The following is an 18,272-nucleotide window of genomic DNA, read 5'->3' as shown; positions in this document are numbered from 1 at the left end:
TCAAACAAGAAAAAACAGCACTTTTTCCAGCTCGTAGTAAATTAAGCGAGTGAGCGATGTTTTATAACTATAACAATGTCATAAATTAAGGGTTGTATCCTATAAAAGAGATACACTTAGATTTTCAGTACGGAATTAAATGAAATGCTTGTTTTGGGGTCTGCTACAACATAAATATCTGCTCTTTAAATAACTTTTCCTTTGAAAAAAACCTTCTGAAACCAAAAAGGGAAATGTTTCTGTTATTTATTTCATTTTTTTATGTCATAATGGTGCCTACTAGTTTTGCATTCATTTGACAAAATATCAGTATGGTACCCGTCTACGGATAAAGCACCGACGTCAGCACTCTGTAGGCAGAGCAGACGGTCACACTGAGCCAGACAGCCGCCTGCTTCACAACACGAGACGACAACGCTTCTTCCTTTTAATAATAAAACAAATATTGAGGACTAGAATTACCGCCTGGCGATTGTATGCCTCTGCCAACACGTCATTTGGCAGTTGGCATTCATATCTGTTAAAAATGTCATCGCTTCAATTCTTTTCCCTTTTAGACATCAAAGTTGCCTTGAGCAAGGCACTGACCCCCCGAGTTGCTCCCTAGCTTCCCAGCAGCACTGCTACTTAATTACTAAGGATGGGTAAAGAGTGCAGAGACATTTAAATGTCACCACTGTGGGACTAATAAAGGATTATAAAATTAAAAACAATAAAATAAATAACATTTCTGTGAAATTGTCATCATTAGCATATACATTCTTGAGTTATGGCCCAACACATGTTTTGCGAGGGCCCGGTGACCTTTGACCACCAAATTATGATTGGTTCAACATTTGAGGCGTTTTTCAAATCAGCGGAACGGCGGTTCAATCCCCAGTGTTGGTAGTCCAGCTATGTCGATGTTACCTTGGGCTTAATACGGTGTGTGTGAATGTGGGTAGGAGCGACCCTGCACGGTAGCTCCTTCCATCAGTGTATGAATGGGTGTCCATTTCCCATTTCCGTGCGTTTGTGCCAAATTTGAAGAAATGTGCTCACGGTGTGAGATCACAAGAATAACCTGATGGACAGAAAGCCTGCCAACATTATGCCTCCAGCCGCGGCTGTTGACAGCACAGAGACAAAATAAAAAAAGACCACTGGCGAATAACTACAGGTTTTTTTTAATTTGGAAATTTGTTTTGCCCCCCCAAAAGTACTTCCAAAAAAAGATGTTAATGGGCGCAGGTGTGTGTATGTGTCTACCACCTGGAGAACTGTTGATAATCATAGATTCTGTCCAGTTTCAAGGAGATGTCCAGGTGCACATTGGCAGCATTCATGCAGATTTGTAAATCGCAAAAAAAGAAAAGAAAAAGAAAATCTCTTATTCTGAGATGAGGTCATTGCAGTAGAGTCGAGGCAAGGATTCAGACATCAGTCACATCTCATCTTGAGTTTGTTTTTTCTTTTCAACTACTGCCTCAGGTAAGGAAATGCTGAAGGATAAAAGAAAATAAATGCTCTGCACTGTAGTTACAGCCAATTAGGCAGCACAGAGTTTCAACGTCAAGCTTTACAAAATGATGTCTGGGAGAAAGCACGACAACCTGCAAATAACAGAAATTGTTGCCGTACAATCAGAGCTAAATTGAAAAAGGTCGAATGGTCTTTTCCTTTAAGACTGGTCACCATGTCAACAACTAAAGGGCACTTAAGATTGAGTGCCATCAGCACAGAGAGATGAATGTGTCTCTAAAAGACAACAAGGTGACCAACAAGAAATGTGTACATCTCTATGTGGGTTATTTAGTGTAATTTTGGCAATATTTAGAATTTTAGTAAATGTGCTGTTGACGTCCTGCACAGAACCTATGCACATGTTTGTACTATGTAACCTTGTGAAGCCACCTTTTAGCCTGGAAAACAGATGTAGAAATAACTGGATGACTCACAAAGATCAGCACTTTCAATTACTTCTGCTTTACTGGTTGTGTTCTTGTGTATGTCGTGTGACTGGTTGTGGCTTTTTTACCAACGTCTAGGAACAAGCCAGAAGGCAAGGCCACCCCCTTTCAGAACAATGCTTCCTGCTTGGGCAGCGCAGTTACTTTTAAAAAGTGTCCTCATGTGTCTGGAAAGCACGCGAATGTCAGCAAAAGTGACAGGAACATTAACAACTTGGAGTTGTTCATCGGCTCTTCTGTGACCCCTCAGCAGGAAGTTCATAAATAATGTATTTGTGCATCCTCTCACTGCTCTGCGTCCTCGGAGTGCAAGAGATCAAGGCACTTCTGCTTTCATTACCAAACATGTAGTCCACGTGTTGTTTGGGCTGTTCATGAAGCCCTGAAGCGGCAGATAATCACAGTACCTGGGCTTGCCTTCGCCAACTCCTTCAAGTCATTCGAAGTTCAAACTGATGCCAGTCATCATAGGCTCCAGGCTGTCTTCAAAGAGGGAGGGGGGAGCTAAAATTTGTTCTGTATGCAAGCCATGGACTGTGTTCAAAGACACTGGAAATTACGCTTTAATGTTTACTACTGCAACCCGCATTTTCTGCTTTACATATCACACGGCTTTTGGAGCAATGTTTAGCAACTAAGTATATTCATCAAAGCAGAGCATGTTATGTTTCAAATCCTGCCCGCAAACTGAAATAGATGAGCATCTCTTCCTCCGCCGCGAGGGAGGAAACAATAAGCCGCGGGGCTGCAGAATCACACTGTAAATGTATTTATTAATTCCGCAAACATGTAGTTGGTAGTGTACTCCTACTACCAGTCCCTACTTTGCATTCTGAGATCAGCGTTAGTCATATCACACACACTTCAGGAGCCCCTGCTGGTTTAGCCAGCTTTTAATCCTGCTGAGCCCGGCTGTTTGAAGTCAGATGGGGAATCCTCTCGTATTCTGCGCCAGATCTTCTGTCCCGACCACTGGCCCTAAAACCATGTCAAATCTGCTGATAATTTAAACACTGCTTTAATGGCATGCGTTGGTGGTTTGATTTGCAATGAATGCAATGTACATCACTGTCAACCAGTTTCCAAAAACATACAAAAACTTCAACTTTTCTGTAGCCAGATAAACTACATACTTCAGTAATCAAATTACTTTCATTATTACAGGTACACAGTACTGGTTTTTATTAAAATATATAACACAAATTCAAACACTGCCAGTAATTTTAGGCTTCAATAATTACAATCATATTTAGGCCTTTAATGTCTTCGTACTATTTGAACTACTATTTTATGATTCCAAACAACTCTGGTGAAAGAAATATCAATCATGTTTGAAGTCTTTAACAACTGAGTTCCGGGTGTTGCGCACTCGTGTTTTACAAAATCAAGTCTCATAAATATTGAGAATCAACAAAAACTTTGTGAATATGGAAAACTAAACAGTTTTAATGTACACTGACAAGAAAGCGCTTCATGCAGCACATTGCACCTTCATGTTATGAAATAAAAAATCCTCTATTAAAAAACAATCTTTAATTTATGTGTTCAGCAACTGTTTTACTTTTGGATTAATAAATCAAGCGTGTTAACTTTCAGAGTCCACTGTTTTATAAACATTGCAAACTGTTGTGTGCCGTATGTAAATGACTGCCCGGTCTCCCGCCACCACATATCAGAACTTAAGTGGAGCGCTGCCATGACCTACAAATTTGTATTCCTCTCTAATTTGTTCACGTTGTTCTTCAGCTCAGGAGACCAAGAAAGGGGGCAACAACCTGGTTTCCACTTTGCAGGTGGGCTCGATGAGGAAAACACACTCACTACAAGGCAAGGAATCTCCATCCATCTGTCTGTTCTTCACATATGTTTTTCACCTTATGTTTTCATATTTTTAACTATTTCTTTTGACATAGATTACCATCCAGCTGGATTTAAGTGTTTTGTCGGCCATTAATTGATTATTTCGGGGTACAATGAGTAAAAAAAAGTGACAAATTTCAATCATGGATAAGCGGATACAAGGGTGGCCGGACTCAGCCTTCGAGATAGAGTAAGGAGCGCGGACATCAGGAGGGAATTTGGAGTTGAGGTGCTACTCCGTGTTGAAAAACGTCAGCTGAGGTGGTTCGGGCATCTAATTTGGATGCCTCCTCGACACCTCCCATTAGAGGTTATCCAGCCAAGTCAACCTGATGGGAGACCCCGGGAACGGTGGAGGGATTTAATCTTCCTAGCTGGCCGGGAACGCCTTGGGATCCCCCAGAATGAGCTGGAAAATGCTGCGCAGGAGAGGGAAGCCCGGCTCGGCCTGCTGCCACCGCGATCCGACCACGGACTAAGCAGCTGATAATGGATGGACGGGTGGATTTCAATACTTTTTAATATCTAAACATTGTAATACATCTTCAGCTCCGAGGGGCTGTTTTAGTTGTGGGCTTCAGAACAAGAACAAGGTTGCGGTGAAGACAGCCCCAGGTTGTTTTTCTCCTGTGAACAAGGATGCAAACCTATTTCACTGGTGTTTCTGAGTGTGTGATGCAACCCATGTCAAGGCAGGTGTCTAATGCCGAGGAGGTGTATAAGTGCAGCGTCGAGGGTGAAAGTGTTTATATGAGCGATTCTCGAGAAAGCGGCGAGCACGAGCTCCGGGCCCGTTGTGAGCAGCATGTTTTTAAACGGGCTCTGCGCTCGTATTACTTAATTACGTAATGTTCTCTATATCGCCATATCACAATACGTCATTTAAGGTTCTCTTTCCTGTAGAATAGCTCTACACCTTGTTCTGTTATTGAACAAACTAAACGGCCATATTTTATGGATGGGATCTACACGACAGCTTGTCATTTCTGTCTGTACGTGGTCGCGCGTGAACACTCCTCCTCTCCTCTGCGCTCTGTATCGCGCACGCCGTTGTTCCGTCCCGATGCGCAGAGACACGTGCGCGCACACAGGCCAGCGCTGAGCACCCGGCAGCGGGCAGAGAGTGTAGACAAATATGTCGCGTGAAAAGCAGACAACTATGTATTGTGACGCTCCCAGGCTGAAGATGGCAACGGTAGCCTTCCTGCAAGGAGCATCGGCGCTTTGGTGAACTCTCTCAACCCGGAGCAGCTTTCCTGCTCCGAGTGAAACGAGCCAAAGTGCTCGTGTCTTGTTCCAACAGTGAGCTGCAGGCTTCACACATTACAAAGTACACGGACATCAAACTAAGTCATTAATAAATAGATGGAGAAATGCCTGTACTTTCGGGTAAATGTTCGCGGTACATTGTTAACAGATTACAATGCGCATGCGCGACTCGGCGATTTTTTGGCTTTTTGTCAAAAGCCAATATCCGTGAAGTCTCCGTGAAGTCGTCTTTTCTGCTGTTCCGTCTCTCAAAACCGGAAAAGACCTCAACTCAACATGGAGAGTGAACTGAGGGAGGCCGAATAAAGTCTACAACCGCGTTTAAAAATACAACCTGATGCTCACACATCTTTTTGTTTTGCAATTTGCTTTCAGTTTTCCAAAATTAGCTCTTTAGTAGTAACTACATATTATTTATTTTTTGCACAGATACAACTTTATTTTCATTGTTCTAAGTGATTGCAATTTGCTTTTCATTTTTTTGGTCTGGTGGGGCAATCTGGTTTAATTATAAGTTATAGTAATATTCTTTGTTCTGTTATTTATAAAAGCACAGATGGAGTCACAAAATGATGTTATTAACAGAAAAAAACAATGCTTTTGGTGTTTGTGTCATTGTCGGTGTCGTCGTGGACGACCCCCACACCTCCTGAAGCTGAAGGGGAAACACTGTTACTGGAGACAACCCGATGTCTGATACGAGGAGTAACACACATTCTGGCCCGACTGGGAAACACCTGTCAAAATAGTGGTATTAAAGTGTGTATGCATTGTGAATGCATTCGTGAACACGAGGCATGTTGGGAGAGTGAAGGAGACAAACTACCACCGCAGTCCCATGGTAGCTAAGCAACACCACCCATGAGCTCGGCAAATACACTCGCAGCCTCATGTCAGGGTCAAGAAGGGGGGCAAGGACAGTAAAGGCTGCTTTTCTGATGCTTTTTTAGGGAGACTATGTATCGATGTATAGGGAGAGTTGAGACAAACATGAACTCCATAAGAGTTTCTCAGCTTCTATAATGACTTTTTTCCCCAGAACATTTTAAGACTTTTAATCCCGATTCTCATTGTTGCAAAAAACACTGCGCTTTTCTTTCCTTTAATGGGTTTCTTCTCCTGAATGGATGCCATTTAAATCTTTGCTTTATCACTCTAGACAGGCAGCTGTCCTGTAATTGTTCTTTTATGCTGTTTTATAAAAAGCACAATGAGTATCTCTTATTAAAAGGCAAACTGATAATGAGACTCACTTTTCAGGGGGAAGACAACAGACTTAAACAAACCTTTTGTATGTTTTTTTATGTATTTGTATTTAGATTACAATGGACATTTACTTCATGGAAATGACTCCCTAACAATCATAACTGTATGAGTAAAATGGAAACGTGTGAAACTTCCTCTTCAAGGAGAGTAACAGTCGGCATTAGTAAAAAAAAAAAAAAAAAAAAGCAAGACAGTAATTTACCATTTCAGTGATGCTAAGCACCTCTGCCGGGCGTCTTACTGTCAACATCTTCTCACACCAATGAGAAGTAGAGCAACTGAACATGTTAATTATTTATCGACCGGCAACCGCAGACTTAGAAAATGCAACTGCAGAAAATCATCTCGCATTTAAGAAAAGAGCACATGGATTTCTTGTGCGGAGGAATGTAAGCCTCTAATCTAGAGGACAACAATTAATCAATTAAAAAAAAAAAAAAAGACCAATGTTAATTTCAGCTGGTTAGGTAATCAAGGCTTTAATAGAGGTGATGAATGATTAAACCTAATTACCAAGAAACAAGCAAAAGTGCAAAGGTTCAGACTAACCCGCACACAAGAAATAACAAATCACGTCTCAACAGTTTTCCTTACCTGTGAGGCTTTTCCTGAGCTGCCAGCAGAAAGGTTGATATAGACTGTAAGAATAAAAAGAGAAAAAAACATACAATATTTTAGACAATGATACAACCAGCAATACATCTTTCTCAATAAAAAAACAGGCCATGTGAAAGCTGCCATACTCAGGCCGGCCTAAACAGAGTAACCTGCTTTAGGTTATTGTATTTTTAAAAAAAAGAAAAAGACATATTTAAAAAGAGAAGATAACTCTAAGCCTAATTCCTTTCCTGCTGAGTCTATGTTGGATCTCGGAGAGGACCATTTGTCTATTTGAGTTTGTAATTAGAGCCCTGAGAGCTTCTAGCCAATTAAATTGCCATTGATTCTGAGATGAGAAAATCTTCTCAGAAAGATTCCCAGGATTTCAAATCAATACGTCAAAAACTCTCCAAGAATGAATTTATACAGCCGTTTGAATAAAATCAGGTTTCCTGCACTCCAACATGAGTTGGCTTCAAATGTGACTTTAATTAGGTTAAATTTCCTTGTGCCTCGCAGCAGCAGCCGTTAGAGAGAAACTGAGAGTGTTGATTAAAAACTAAAAGCAACAACGTTTACAGCGAACTCCTGTTTCAGTGTAAAAAAAGAAAGAGTCAAATATAAAATGGTACATGTAAGATACATACTATTCTGCAGTAAATTGATCAGATATACAATTTCTATTGCAAGGGAACCCTCTTGAATTATTCAAAGCGCTGATTTAACTTCAAAAACACATCAGTGTGTAAAGCCTGGAGTAAAGCCACCAGTTCAGAACAAACGAACAGCGTAATGAACCAAATTATTTTAGTCATGAAAGCGCCAAAAAACAACAAATGACGCAAGCCAGTTTTCACACCGTCCAAATTTGCCAACCAGGCCAAAGAATTATTATTTTTGCATGTTTCACTCAAAGAGAGAGGACGTACAAGATGTCTTCAAAAAGAGCAGCCATTTTTCACAGAAAGATACACTGCACTTTCAAACGGGAGAGGATCTGATTTTCACACAAAGTTTGACATTTGTTTTTGTTCAAAAGGGATCACGTTCACAGCGGTTTACCGTTAGGAGAGCAATTTTTTTTTTTTTTGTGAAAAAATGAGTGCTTAGAATGCCTTTTTCTGATGGTCCTGTGTCACCCAGAGTAGCTGAAAATAATGACAAATCTGCTGAGGAGAGGCAATTTGTGAATTGAATTTACTGGTTTAATAACTAATTTTATACCGAATAATTTCGGTACAGAACAATGTCAAGTTTGAACATCTAGTTCTGTTACCACTAAGGAAAGGTCATCTCCAAATGACATACTATGGTTGAACGCTTCAGAAACTAAAGCTAAGTATTTGTAGCAGTTGTTGCACTCTCTTCAACTGCCACTTCAAACCAGGGTCCTGTATAATTTCCTATATAGATCATTATGTCTGCCAAAAGTAGAAAGAAAAAGCCTGTGCGCGCTGATAAAAAGAAGTACTAATGGGAAATGTAATAACAATGTGTATTACACTGCCTTTATTTACCAGCAACAAAAAGCAAACTCCCAACCATAACACAATTTCAGGCTAAACACAATTTTTTTATAATGTCATAATTGCCATGGGATATTCACAAACATAAAACGTAATCCAGCAAATCACAAGCTCCGTAGAGCAGGTAACCACTACATTGTCATCTGGCGTCCCAGTTTTGGACGCAATTAAAAATGCAAATATTTTGCGTGACACAAAGCCTCCTACAGGAATACCCTTGCAGTACATTGTGGAGCGGCTGCTCCAACTTGCAGTCTTAGCATAGCTCGACCTGGAGAGGGAGAGGCCGAAGAGAGGCGCAACTCCCTCCGTAATGTCAGGAGTGCTGACGGGAGCGTCTCGTTCTCATTGCCTCTTCAGCCGGCATAATCAAAACTGTTGTTTCCAAGCGTGTTTTCAAGTGAGCCGTTCTGAGGGGGAACTTGCCTGCCTTGATTTTTGAAAGTCTGCAAATCACGCTTCATGCTGAAAGCTCGGAATCCTTTTCAACCAGCGTCTCAATTTCACATCGTCTTTGCAAGAAAATCAGACGCTCGATGCAATTAGCCCGGGGACACTGTGCTCGCAACCATGGAAGGGAATGAGGTCGGTAAGGGTGAACAAAGGAAATATGCATTGTGGGTGTGCGTTACAGGACTACAATTTATTTTCGTTCGAGGTGAACGGTTGTGGCAATAGCCATTTTTCCTTCTTACGAACTATTTTCTAAAACGGTAAACTCTTGATGGATTCAGAGTAATTAAGCAATGATTTGCTTGTTTGACAGTTGGTTGGTGTTTGAACAAACTTAACACATCACTCAGGATTTAATGGGTACTGCGGAACTCGAGATAAATGGAGACAACACATGAAAGTACTTTGAAGTAGTGACACATTTTACACTACACCATTCAAATGAACAAATATGGAGGTGTACTACATTGATTTGATTGTTAATTAGCAGTCAGTGGTAGCTTTGAAAGGGCTCAGATAAAGCCCACGTCCATGTGTCAGTGTTCAAAGCAAAATCAGATGACTAAAGGCCTTCAGAGAGGCTGAATAATGAAGAGCCGAAGAACGGCAGTGAACCACCGCCCAGACCACTGCACAAACATCCATAAGGGCTGTTAAACCTGGATTCAGCTCTTCCCAAGCGTTTCTAAAACCGTGGACAGCAGCTCCCAGCCATGGAGTTTGTGCAGAAACGCTCTCTGCATGGCAAACAATAGCGAAGAGCCGCTGGGGAGGACAGTAAAGCATTCTGCAAGCAAAAGAGACTCAGATGTTTCCTCTGCAGCTGGCAGATCAAATAAGAGGTAAAAGCCGAATGAATGAATGTTAGACTTCCGTGGCGACAAAGTAGAACCCAAATGGGATTTTGGTGTCTCCTGTAACGTACACAAAGATCACTTCCATCTTCATGCAAATTTGATGGCTGCTGTTTTTTTTTTTTCTTCCGCTGTCCGTAATTACCACAGTGCGAGTGCCGATTACCGAGGTTTGTTGCAGCTGTTGCGTAACTGACCGCGTCTTTGCAAACTCGCTCCGGAGTTACGTCCATATCGACTGAGTCTGTAAACCTGTACTGCTAATGTTTAGTAGTGTTGACATGTTGCAAGTAAGACTTTCATGCAGCAGATGGGGGTTTTCTACCCGGCATAAATGTTCCACGTGTGGTCGGCTTTCTATTTTAACCGTGCTTATTCACCAGACTAGTGGACAACAAGTATTGTTAAAGCATTGGTCGTTAGATGAAAACAAAGACATTGTCACTGAACCCATTCCTTGGTTTTGGAAGATGCTTATATATGGACGCTCCTGCCAGGCGATACGGTCGGTGCCTCTGACAGTGTGACAGTTCAGACTGATCGCAAAACTTATCAAGAACTCCAATTCTTTCTGCTGTGACCGACCCTCTCTGTTTCATTATTGTCTCATTCAGGCACTCATGTGCATTCAAGGAGTGGAGTCACAGCTCAATGAGAAACACTTACCACCAATTTGTGCTGCATAGATGCTTTTCCGTTTGCTTCTTTCCATTGCATGCCATCACTCTCCCTTCGAAATTTGCTTTGTATTAATCTGAACACGACGATGATTATTTGATACAGAATGACAACGTTTATTGTTGCGAGTTTTGGATACCACTCTCGTCCTTATCAAAGGGTACTTAATGCAGCTTTAACAGATTTGTATTATTGTTGGTGAAAAATCTGTCAAGTGAAATCATGAAATGTAAATGTTTCTTTCTATAATTAATTCATGGACGAACACGTTACGAGGACAGAGGCAGCAGACACTATCATCCAAGTAGCTCCTCGAAGACATGCACAGATGGCACAGTTTGTGCTGCGCGTATAACTGTACAACTGTAAAGCCTAGTGTATGCTTCTGCGTCAAGTCGACGCCGTACATACGACGCGACGCCGTCGTTGAGCATTAGAAGTTCTGCGTCGAGGGACCGTGTTGCTCTGCAATTCACCACCATGCCTCCAGGTGTGTGTGGCTGTGTGGTTTCAGGGGTTATAGAGTCGGAGCTCATCAATATTGAAGAGCAAATGCTTATATTGCAAATGTTGAAGCGCAGGCGACAGAGAAGACTTTTGCGCAGGTGGTCTGTACGACTACTAAAAAAAAAAAAGAAACTGCCGGAAATTACGTTCTGAACGGACCAATCACGGCGCTTGCGGTCCGCATCAACGTGACATGTAGTTAGGATGTCTGGGAGGTGCAGGTCGACGGCGTAGCTACGGCGTCGACCTGAGGCAGAAGCATAAACTAGGCTTAACAATGCATCTGATTTGTATGTCAAGCATGCAAGGTGCACAGGATTTGCCATTGTGCATATTAAATCTAAACTTTTCATGTCTACTCAGGTGCCGGAAGCAGAAAATATTCATACAGCACTAGTGATGGGGTATAGTAATAGATAATATGGCCATAAATACATGTATGGTGTATGATGAGTATGGTGTTTGATATGCCATAAATCATTAGTTAATTGATCTAGAATCTCAAATAACATATCAACTGGTTCAACAGCAATGTCCAAATGTTACTGTCAGTGACTATATACATTTGTCATTTCTGTATTTTTATAAAAGGTCAGACAGAGCAGAGCGTCTGGCCAAAGGTCTGTGTTTTAGGGAAAGGCACAATAGTATTGTGTCTTTGGCTTTACCTAAGGGTAGCTGATATAGATATATGTGTATATCACAGTATGTGTAATTTTATATATCTATATTGGGAAAAACTTTATGGGAAATACATTGTTAAAATAACCAGATGTGACTCATGGTTTTAGGAAAGAAGGAGTCCAGCTCCTGCTAATACTGGAGCTGAAAAGCTAAACTGATCAATGAATTAGTCGATATATCGGAAATCGGTATCTATATGCAACAATTTTTAGAATAGCTGCATGTGAAAATTTCCCGCTTTGTCTTATATGATAAGCAACTGAAGTTTAATCTGAATGTACTAATCACAAATAATTTTGCCTTATACCTCTATTTCTTTGTCCTTTGGATGAAATCTCTACCAGGGCCTTGATCTACCTCAGCTGGCTCCTTCCAGTGTGATGGAGCCATAGCAGCAGCTGGACCCTGAAGCCCTCTTGAATCACAGACCTCCTCACCCTTTCACAAACAGGGAGGCTGCTCGTGTCTCTGATCTCAAATCACTACCCAGAACTTATGACAGCTGGCGGTCAGAACAAAGACAGTTTACTCAAGAGCTTTTCTCCGTGGCTGAGCTCTCTCTCTCTCTCTTTACCAGCCATCTCACAATCCTTGTGGTCACTTCTGAGTGGAACTCAGGGACACTTGAAGTGGGTCTTAGGGAGGGTGCCTTAGTGTGCGGGGACAGAGAGATGAAATGACAATCAGTAAGTCTCCAGATGTTTAACCTTAAATTAAGATGACAAAGCAGTAATAGCTTTTGAGGTGTTGTTTGTCGTTCACATTTTACTCGCAGTGATATACAAAACCTGCGTATGAAGATCTTCTCCGGCTGCAATAAATATGATTTGTGCAGTGTTTCACCACACTCGCATAAACTCGGCATAAAAAAAAGAAAGAAAAACAGCTTTAAAAATCAGATCTAAACTTTGTGTACAGCAAAACATTGCGCAATTGGAGGTATCCCCATGAACCATCTTATGTACGCTTTGTGGAGCTACTACGAGTGCCACAATTGAAATGTGGCCCATAAGTAAAGGCTCTGTAACACCAACTTGGAGGTGCTGCTCCTCATCCCGAATAAGTCACATACAGTCCACTCCAGTGCACATCAGAAATGACCGACTGTTAAAGCCTCGTGAACAACATCATTGGAAAACAGCAGAGGTGGCACCCTAATGTCACCAAATTGGACACTCTCCAGACCTTGGCTACACCTTGATGTTAGCCCCATGAATGTTAAATACAGGGGGAGCAGACAAGCAGCCTTGTCGCCGTGCCAAACCCACAAATACAGCTTTCCCCTCGTGCATAGGGTACCCGGCGGACTGCAGCACTGACCCTGGCTCTCAATAAATGAGTGAAACATGATCCTGAATGGTACGTGACAAATGTAGCTGCATTCCCAGAAATCTTTTTCAAAATGATCAGGTAGCGCAGGCAGAGAAGAAGAACTAAAAGAGTGACAAGGTAAACATTGATTATCCAAACTAGAAAAAGAGATTGAGGGAGGCTTCTGAAAGGTCATATGGAATAAGAAATCAAGATTAAGTATGAAGATTATGCTGCATTTAAAATATAGAGGTCAAGCATTCCTAAATATTGTATGTCATAATTGGGCCTGCCACAGTCGAATTATTCATGAAGGGGTTCATTGCTATTTTACGGGAAGACCACAAACGTTTCAAGCCTTGGAATGTGCGCCCTTCATACACGGTCTAAAGCAACTTCACCAGTAGATTAACTACTTTCTATAAAACTCTCATACAAACAACACAAACCCTGCAGGAAAAGTGCCATTTTCATTTAAGACAGGATGTAATGTCCGTATGTGCAGTGAAATGGTCCAAATTACATGTTGCTTCTCTTCACGCTCAACACTTTGTTATTACAGATACAAAGTCCCTTCTTGGGCCGAATGAGGAATCTATCATCCACTACACAAGACACAAAGGTTCTATTCAATATTTTCATGGCAACTTCCTGAGCTATAACAAAAAAAATACACATAAGGTGGCGGAATGATAGGACTGACAGATGGCATGAATGTCTCTGAGCCAGCCTCCCTTTTATATGTAATAGATTTAAGGAAATGCAATAACGGGTACTACAAAGACAATACATAACAAAAATGACCCCAGCCTCCATACTATGTGTATTGTCAGCTGGAACCTGCATACAGTGTTTTTGGGACTGTTCTAAAATGGCAAAGAACTGGTCATATACGAGAGAAGCTCAGTACAATTCTGAAATGTAATATCTGTGAAGATCCTGGGCAGTTCTCATAATCAGACTCTCACATATCCGAGTTGCTGAAATAACTTCTCCAAGCACGAGAATATATTCTATTCAATTGGATCCAAAAAAAAAAAAAACATTGGTAACGCAATAGTAGAAATAAATCTTTAGAGTACTGTCTGTGGAGTCAGAGCCACAATAAAAGGAAGCGAGAGCAGCTTCATGAATGCATGACAGCTGCTGATAAATCACTTACCAATGATCTAAGTGGCTTAATTCAAAGAGGAAGGGACGAGAAAGCTTCAGAGGCTCTTCAACAATTCACTTTATGAATGATTTGAATGTAAACAATCATGGGTTCAGTAAGTATATGTGGGTACAATATCCATGATTAATGTGTTTTTGACCTTGGAGTCATTACACTCCCCTACCGGCAGCTTTCTGTCTTCATTTACCCCAAATGATGATGCAATATCTTTCTATATATATATATATATATATATATATATATATATATATATATATATATATATATATATATATATATATATATATTACAATAATTTGGTTATCAAAAACTAACCTGATTATTTTACCGTCTGTCGAAACCCAACGACTAATAATATCAGTATGACCAGAAGCAATTTCTTGCAGCATTAGGATTAATCGTGTCTTGAACGTGACATCTTTATTTCATGTTATTTACACAGGAAGATGTAGCCTTTTTTTTTAGCAGTCCTAAAATATTTGCAGGTCCTTGAGTATTTTGGCTTTTAATGTTTTAATCACAGTGAGAATGTTCAGAAACCAGCAAGGCGGCCAGAGTCTCCTGCGCTCAGCATGTCTCTCTCACAGTTCAGGAGGACATGCACAAGGTACAACAGGGCAAATGCAACATTGCTCCCTGGCTGTAATTCTCTCCACAGCTGCAGCCACACATTGCGTGCTGCACCCCACCCAATGGCCATGACACATGCCTGAGTATGCTCTGTATGAGCAGGGCATGTGCATACTGCAGGTGGACATTGTATTGTTTTGATGATTGATGACAGACATAGCATGCAATGCCCTCGTTGAGTTGACATTTTTAACCCTTTACTAGTTGTCCAATTAAACAATCAACTAATTGTCACCTAAAGCAATTAAAAATGTCATTTAGCCACAAGGTTTCTGTAGCGAATGCAACTTTACTCTTTCTTTCTGTTTTACAAATAAAAGTGCACTCGCACTGGTAAGACGGGTGTGGGGAATATGGGTTTCCCCTTCTATGGCAACAAAAAGAGGAATGAATCACTGAATTCCTGCTGCACATCCGGGCTGACGGAGAGGAATGGGACTTGGTAAAGCTTACAGTAGCTCCAGCCGGGGGGGGGGGGGTGCATTCATCCTCGGGCTTGACTTCCACTAGTGCACCGTCGATGTGTCAGGAAGAAGCTATTTCAACAGCAATGCACCGCGTGGCTCCAAAAACAGAAAGACGACTTTCAGACATTTCCCCGTGATTGACTCTCGCGTAAACTCAGCAGTCAGAGAGGTCTGCACGAGCACGCATGGGAAACCGGGAACGTGAAAAATTGCCTTTCAACTCCTCAGGAAGTTGAGGTTGAATCATGGCTCCGCACTTCTCAAACAGTTACGGAGAGACACTCGCAGCTCGTCTGTTCTGGCAGCGACAAAACCACGAGCTCCAACCTCCGGAACCGGGAACTGTTGCGGCACGTCCCCTCCCGCAGCTGTGTGGTCCGAGGCCCCCTGACATGGACATTATAAAGTAAAGTGAGTACTTACACAGGGAGAGTAAAATCAAGCAGCCTGCCACTTTGTGTCCGATGTGAGGGTTGTTCGGCAGCATCCTGTGAGAGTCCCGTGAGCGGTGGAGGACAGCTCGCGGTGCATGGGCTTTCTGACAATGTTCAAATAAAATAACAACAACAGAGCGTTTCCTTCTCACAGTTTCACGGAAAACGGGGACTGGGTTTGCGCTCTGCTGAGAGGCATCCCCATTTTCTGTGCGAGGCGCTAGCACGCGCTCTGCTGGCGGGATGAAAAAAAACCACAAGCTCACTGCTGCTGCCTTCAAGTGCTCTTGTAAAACTCCTGCTTCAACGCTGCATATACTTTGTTCAGCAGAAATACAATTAATGTTGAGGTAACTTTATCATGGTCGTAGACAGGATCATATAATATACTGAGGTCATGTTTATCTTCATAAACTGTATTTAACGTTTTGTAATGCTGCTGTGTAGTGAAAAGGCCTCCTCTAACTGTAATATATATATATATATATATATATATATATATATATATATATATATATATATATATATATATATATAATTGTGAAGAACAATACCAATGACAAAGGCTTTTGACACACCAGACATTTTGTCTTGTCAGGACCCAGATGAAAAATTGGTATAATGAACAATGGCTTCATTCAATTTAGGTATCGCAATAAGCTCCCTGCTTTTGGAAACCCTCAATGAGATGTGGCCATGGCTAATGGCAAGAAATAACACTTGTGATTTTGCTATGCTTGACAAGTCAAAGTGTATGGTGTGAAAAAAGGCCAATCAGAGCTCACAGTTTAGTTTAGAGTTTGACAACTTGCACCATTGTCATTCTTTTGAGTACAAAAAATTGGTTTAATCATTTAGTCCCTGCATAATATTCAACCCAAGCACAATATTTAGATGTGCCTTTCCTGTTACAGAAGTCTGCAAATAATTTCTGCTACGGCATAAAGATTGAGGACACCTTCAGTTATGTCTCTTTTTCTCTTTTTGCCCAGTTATGAAATACAGCATTTGGAGGGAATGGGTTTTCTGAGGGGTGTAAAGCATCTGAGAGCGTAATGATCCTGTATGAGAACGGTTTCTCAGCCCTGACCACACTAAAGGCTTGATTTCACTTTTAAATGATAGGAAGGAAACATCAATGCTGGTTTTAATTTAAATACATCTGATATAAATAAAACATGGTCTGAGCTATAACAAACAATATACAATATATGGTCTTTGTTGATATATACTATATAATATAAATACAACTTCAGTTGTTGACAATAACTCTGTGGTCTGAGTCCCATGAATGCCACATTTTGGCAACATGGGCGTTCCACTTTCACAGTTTTATTAATAGTTTGCTGTCGTGTGCAGTTGTAGAAACAGCCTACCCAACATCCTGTGAAAGTGACATTTATTCAAATGCGCTTTGACAGAATAGTCCAGATTTGGAACTATGAACAAGTGTCTCCCACAGCGAGAAACAAGAAAATCTAGGCAGTGTCACCCAGGATGTTTTTTCCTGTGACAGTAAATGAAAGGGCACGTTTGTGGACAGTGACAGTTACTTGATTTTACAGAAACACGTTCACATGTTTAGGACTGCTGGCAAAAGAAGAAAAGTGTCAGCATGCTTGTGATGTCTGATGAAAGCCTCGGGTCTGTAGTTCTGTGAGAAGTGAGAGGTGCACATGTCCCTTAAAAAATGATAATATGCAGAAAACTGTGTGATTGTCATTTTAATTACCAAGATATTTTAGGTTTCAACATCACACTCTTTCTAGAGCTTGGGTGTAACTAAATCACATGGATTTGTGGGCAGCTGTGACCTATAATTAAAATGTTTCCCACCTAGAATATTTTCATCCTACACTTTGAAAATGACTGTTCCCGCCCCCTCTATAGGCGCTTACATTCACTGAGCATCTCTGAATATTTAATAGCTTGAATGTATGTGTAATTATGTTATAGGGTAGGAACGATGTTTCTGTAATTAAATAATACTTGTGGTGTGTATGATTGCCTTCGGCTGACTCTTAAAAAATATTGTTTGTTAACGTTCAATTGCACAGCTTCGTACTTTCTAAGTAAAATAAAAAAAGGGAAAGATTTAGGTGAGTGTGTGTGTGAAGGGTATGATAAATTGCAGGTTTTCTGTGGATATGATTTCTATAAATGATATCCCAACTAAATATAAAAACCACAGTAACAATGTCCTGGAGGACTTTGCAAAAATGCAATTATATACAGTGTTCAATACACCAACAATGCACATGTAAAATATGAGTGCCCCTACTGTTTAGTATACACACTGATTAGATATTATCCCTGTTCCTCATACGGTGGTGTTTAATGGCAAATTCTAGCCTCAGATAGATCTCTCACTTCTAGAAAAACAAGCAGGTAGAGAACAACTGCAACAAGGGCAATACACACATTTTAATATTTGTCTCATGCATAAACTGAAACGAATAAGGATGGCAAATTTGAAAGTATGCTGGCTTTTATTAATAATACAATACATGCCGGGCACTTTTTCAAGATCCTCGATAATGCCTTCAATACACAGATAATACATCTTATCTCGAATATAAAGAAATGTTTTTAAAAAAAGGATGTGAAATG

The 18,272-nt window shown here is 40.9% G+C and overlaps 1 protein-coding gene across 1 annotated transcript in view; it reads right to left on the bottom strand.

Annotated features, from left to right (window-relative positions):
* Positions 1 to 15,877, bottom strand: part of b3glcta (beta 3-glucosyltransferase a) — a 55,084-nt gene extending 39,207 nt beyond the window's left edge. The window contains exons 1-2 of the mRNA XM_068585797.1: positions 15,652 to 15,877; positions 6,939 to 6,982 (exon numbers count right to left, since the gene is read on the bottom strand). Of these exons, the coding sequence (XP_068441898.1) occupies positions 6,939 to 6,982; positions 15,652 to 15,715 (108 nt within the window). The 5' untranslated portion in view covers positions 15,716 to 15,877. The remainder of the gene's footprint in view (positions 1 to 6,938; positions 6,983 to 15,651) is intronic.
* Positions 15,878 to 18,272: the final 2,395 nt, after the last annotated feature.

Source organism: Clinocottus analis, unplaced genomic scaffold (genome assembly GCF_023055335.1).
Source record: "Clinocottus analis isolate CAN_PGR_092001 unplaced genomic scaffold, fCliAna1.0.p SCAF_2, whole genome shotgun sequence".
Classification (NCBI taxonomy): Eukaryota; Metazoa; Chordata; class Actinopteri; order Perciformes; family Cottidae; genus Clinocottus; species Clinocottus analis.
Note: the sequence above shows the minus strand (reverse complement) of the source record. Positions and strands in the feature narration are given on the sequence as shown.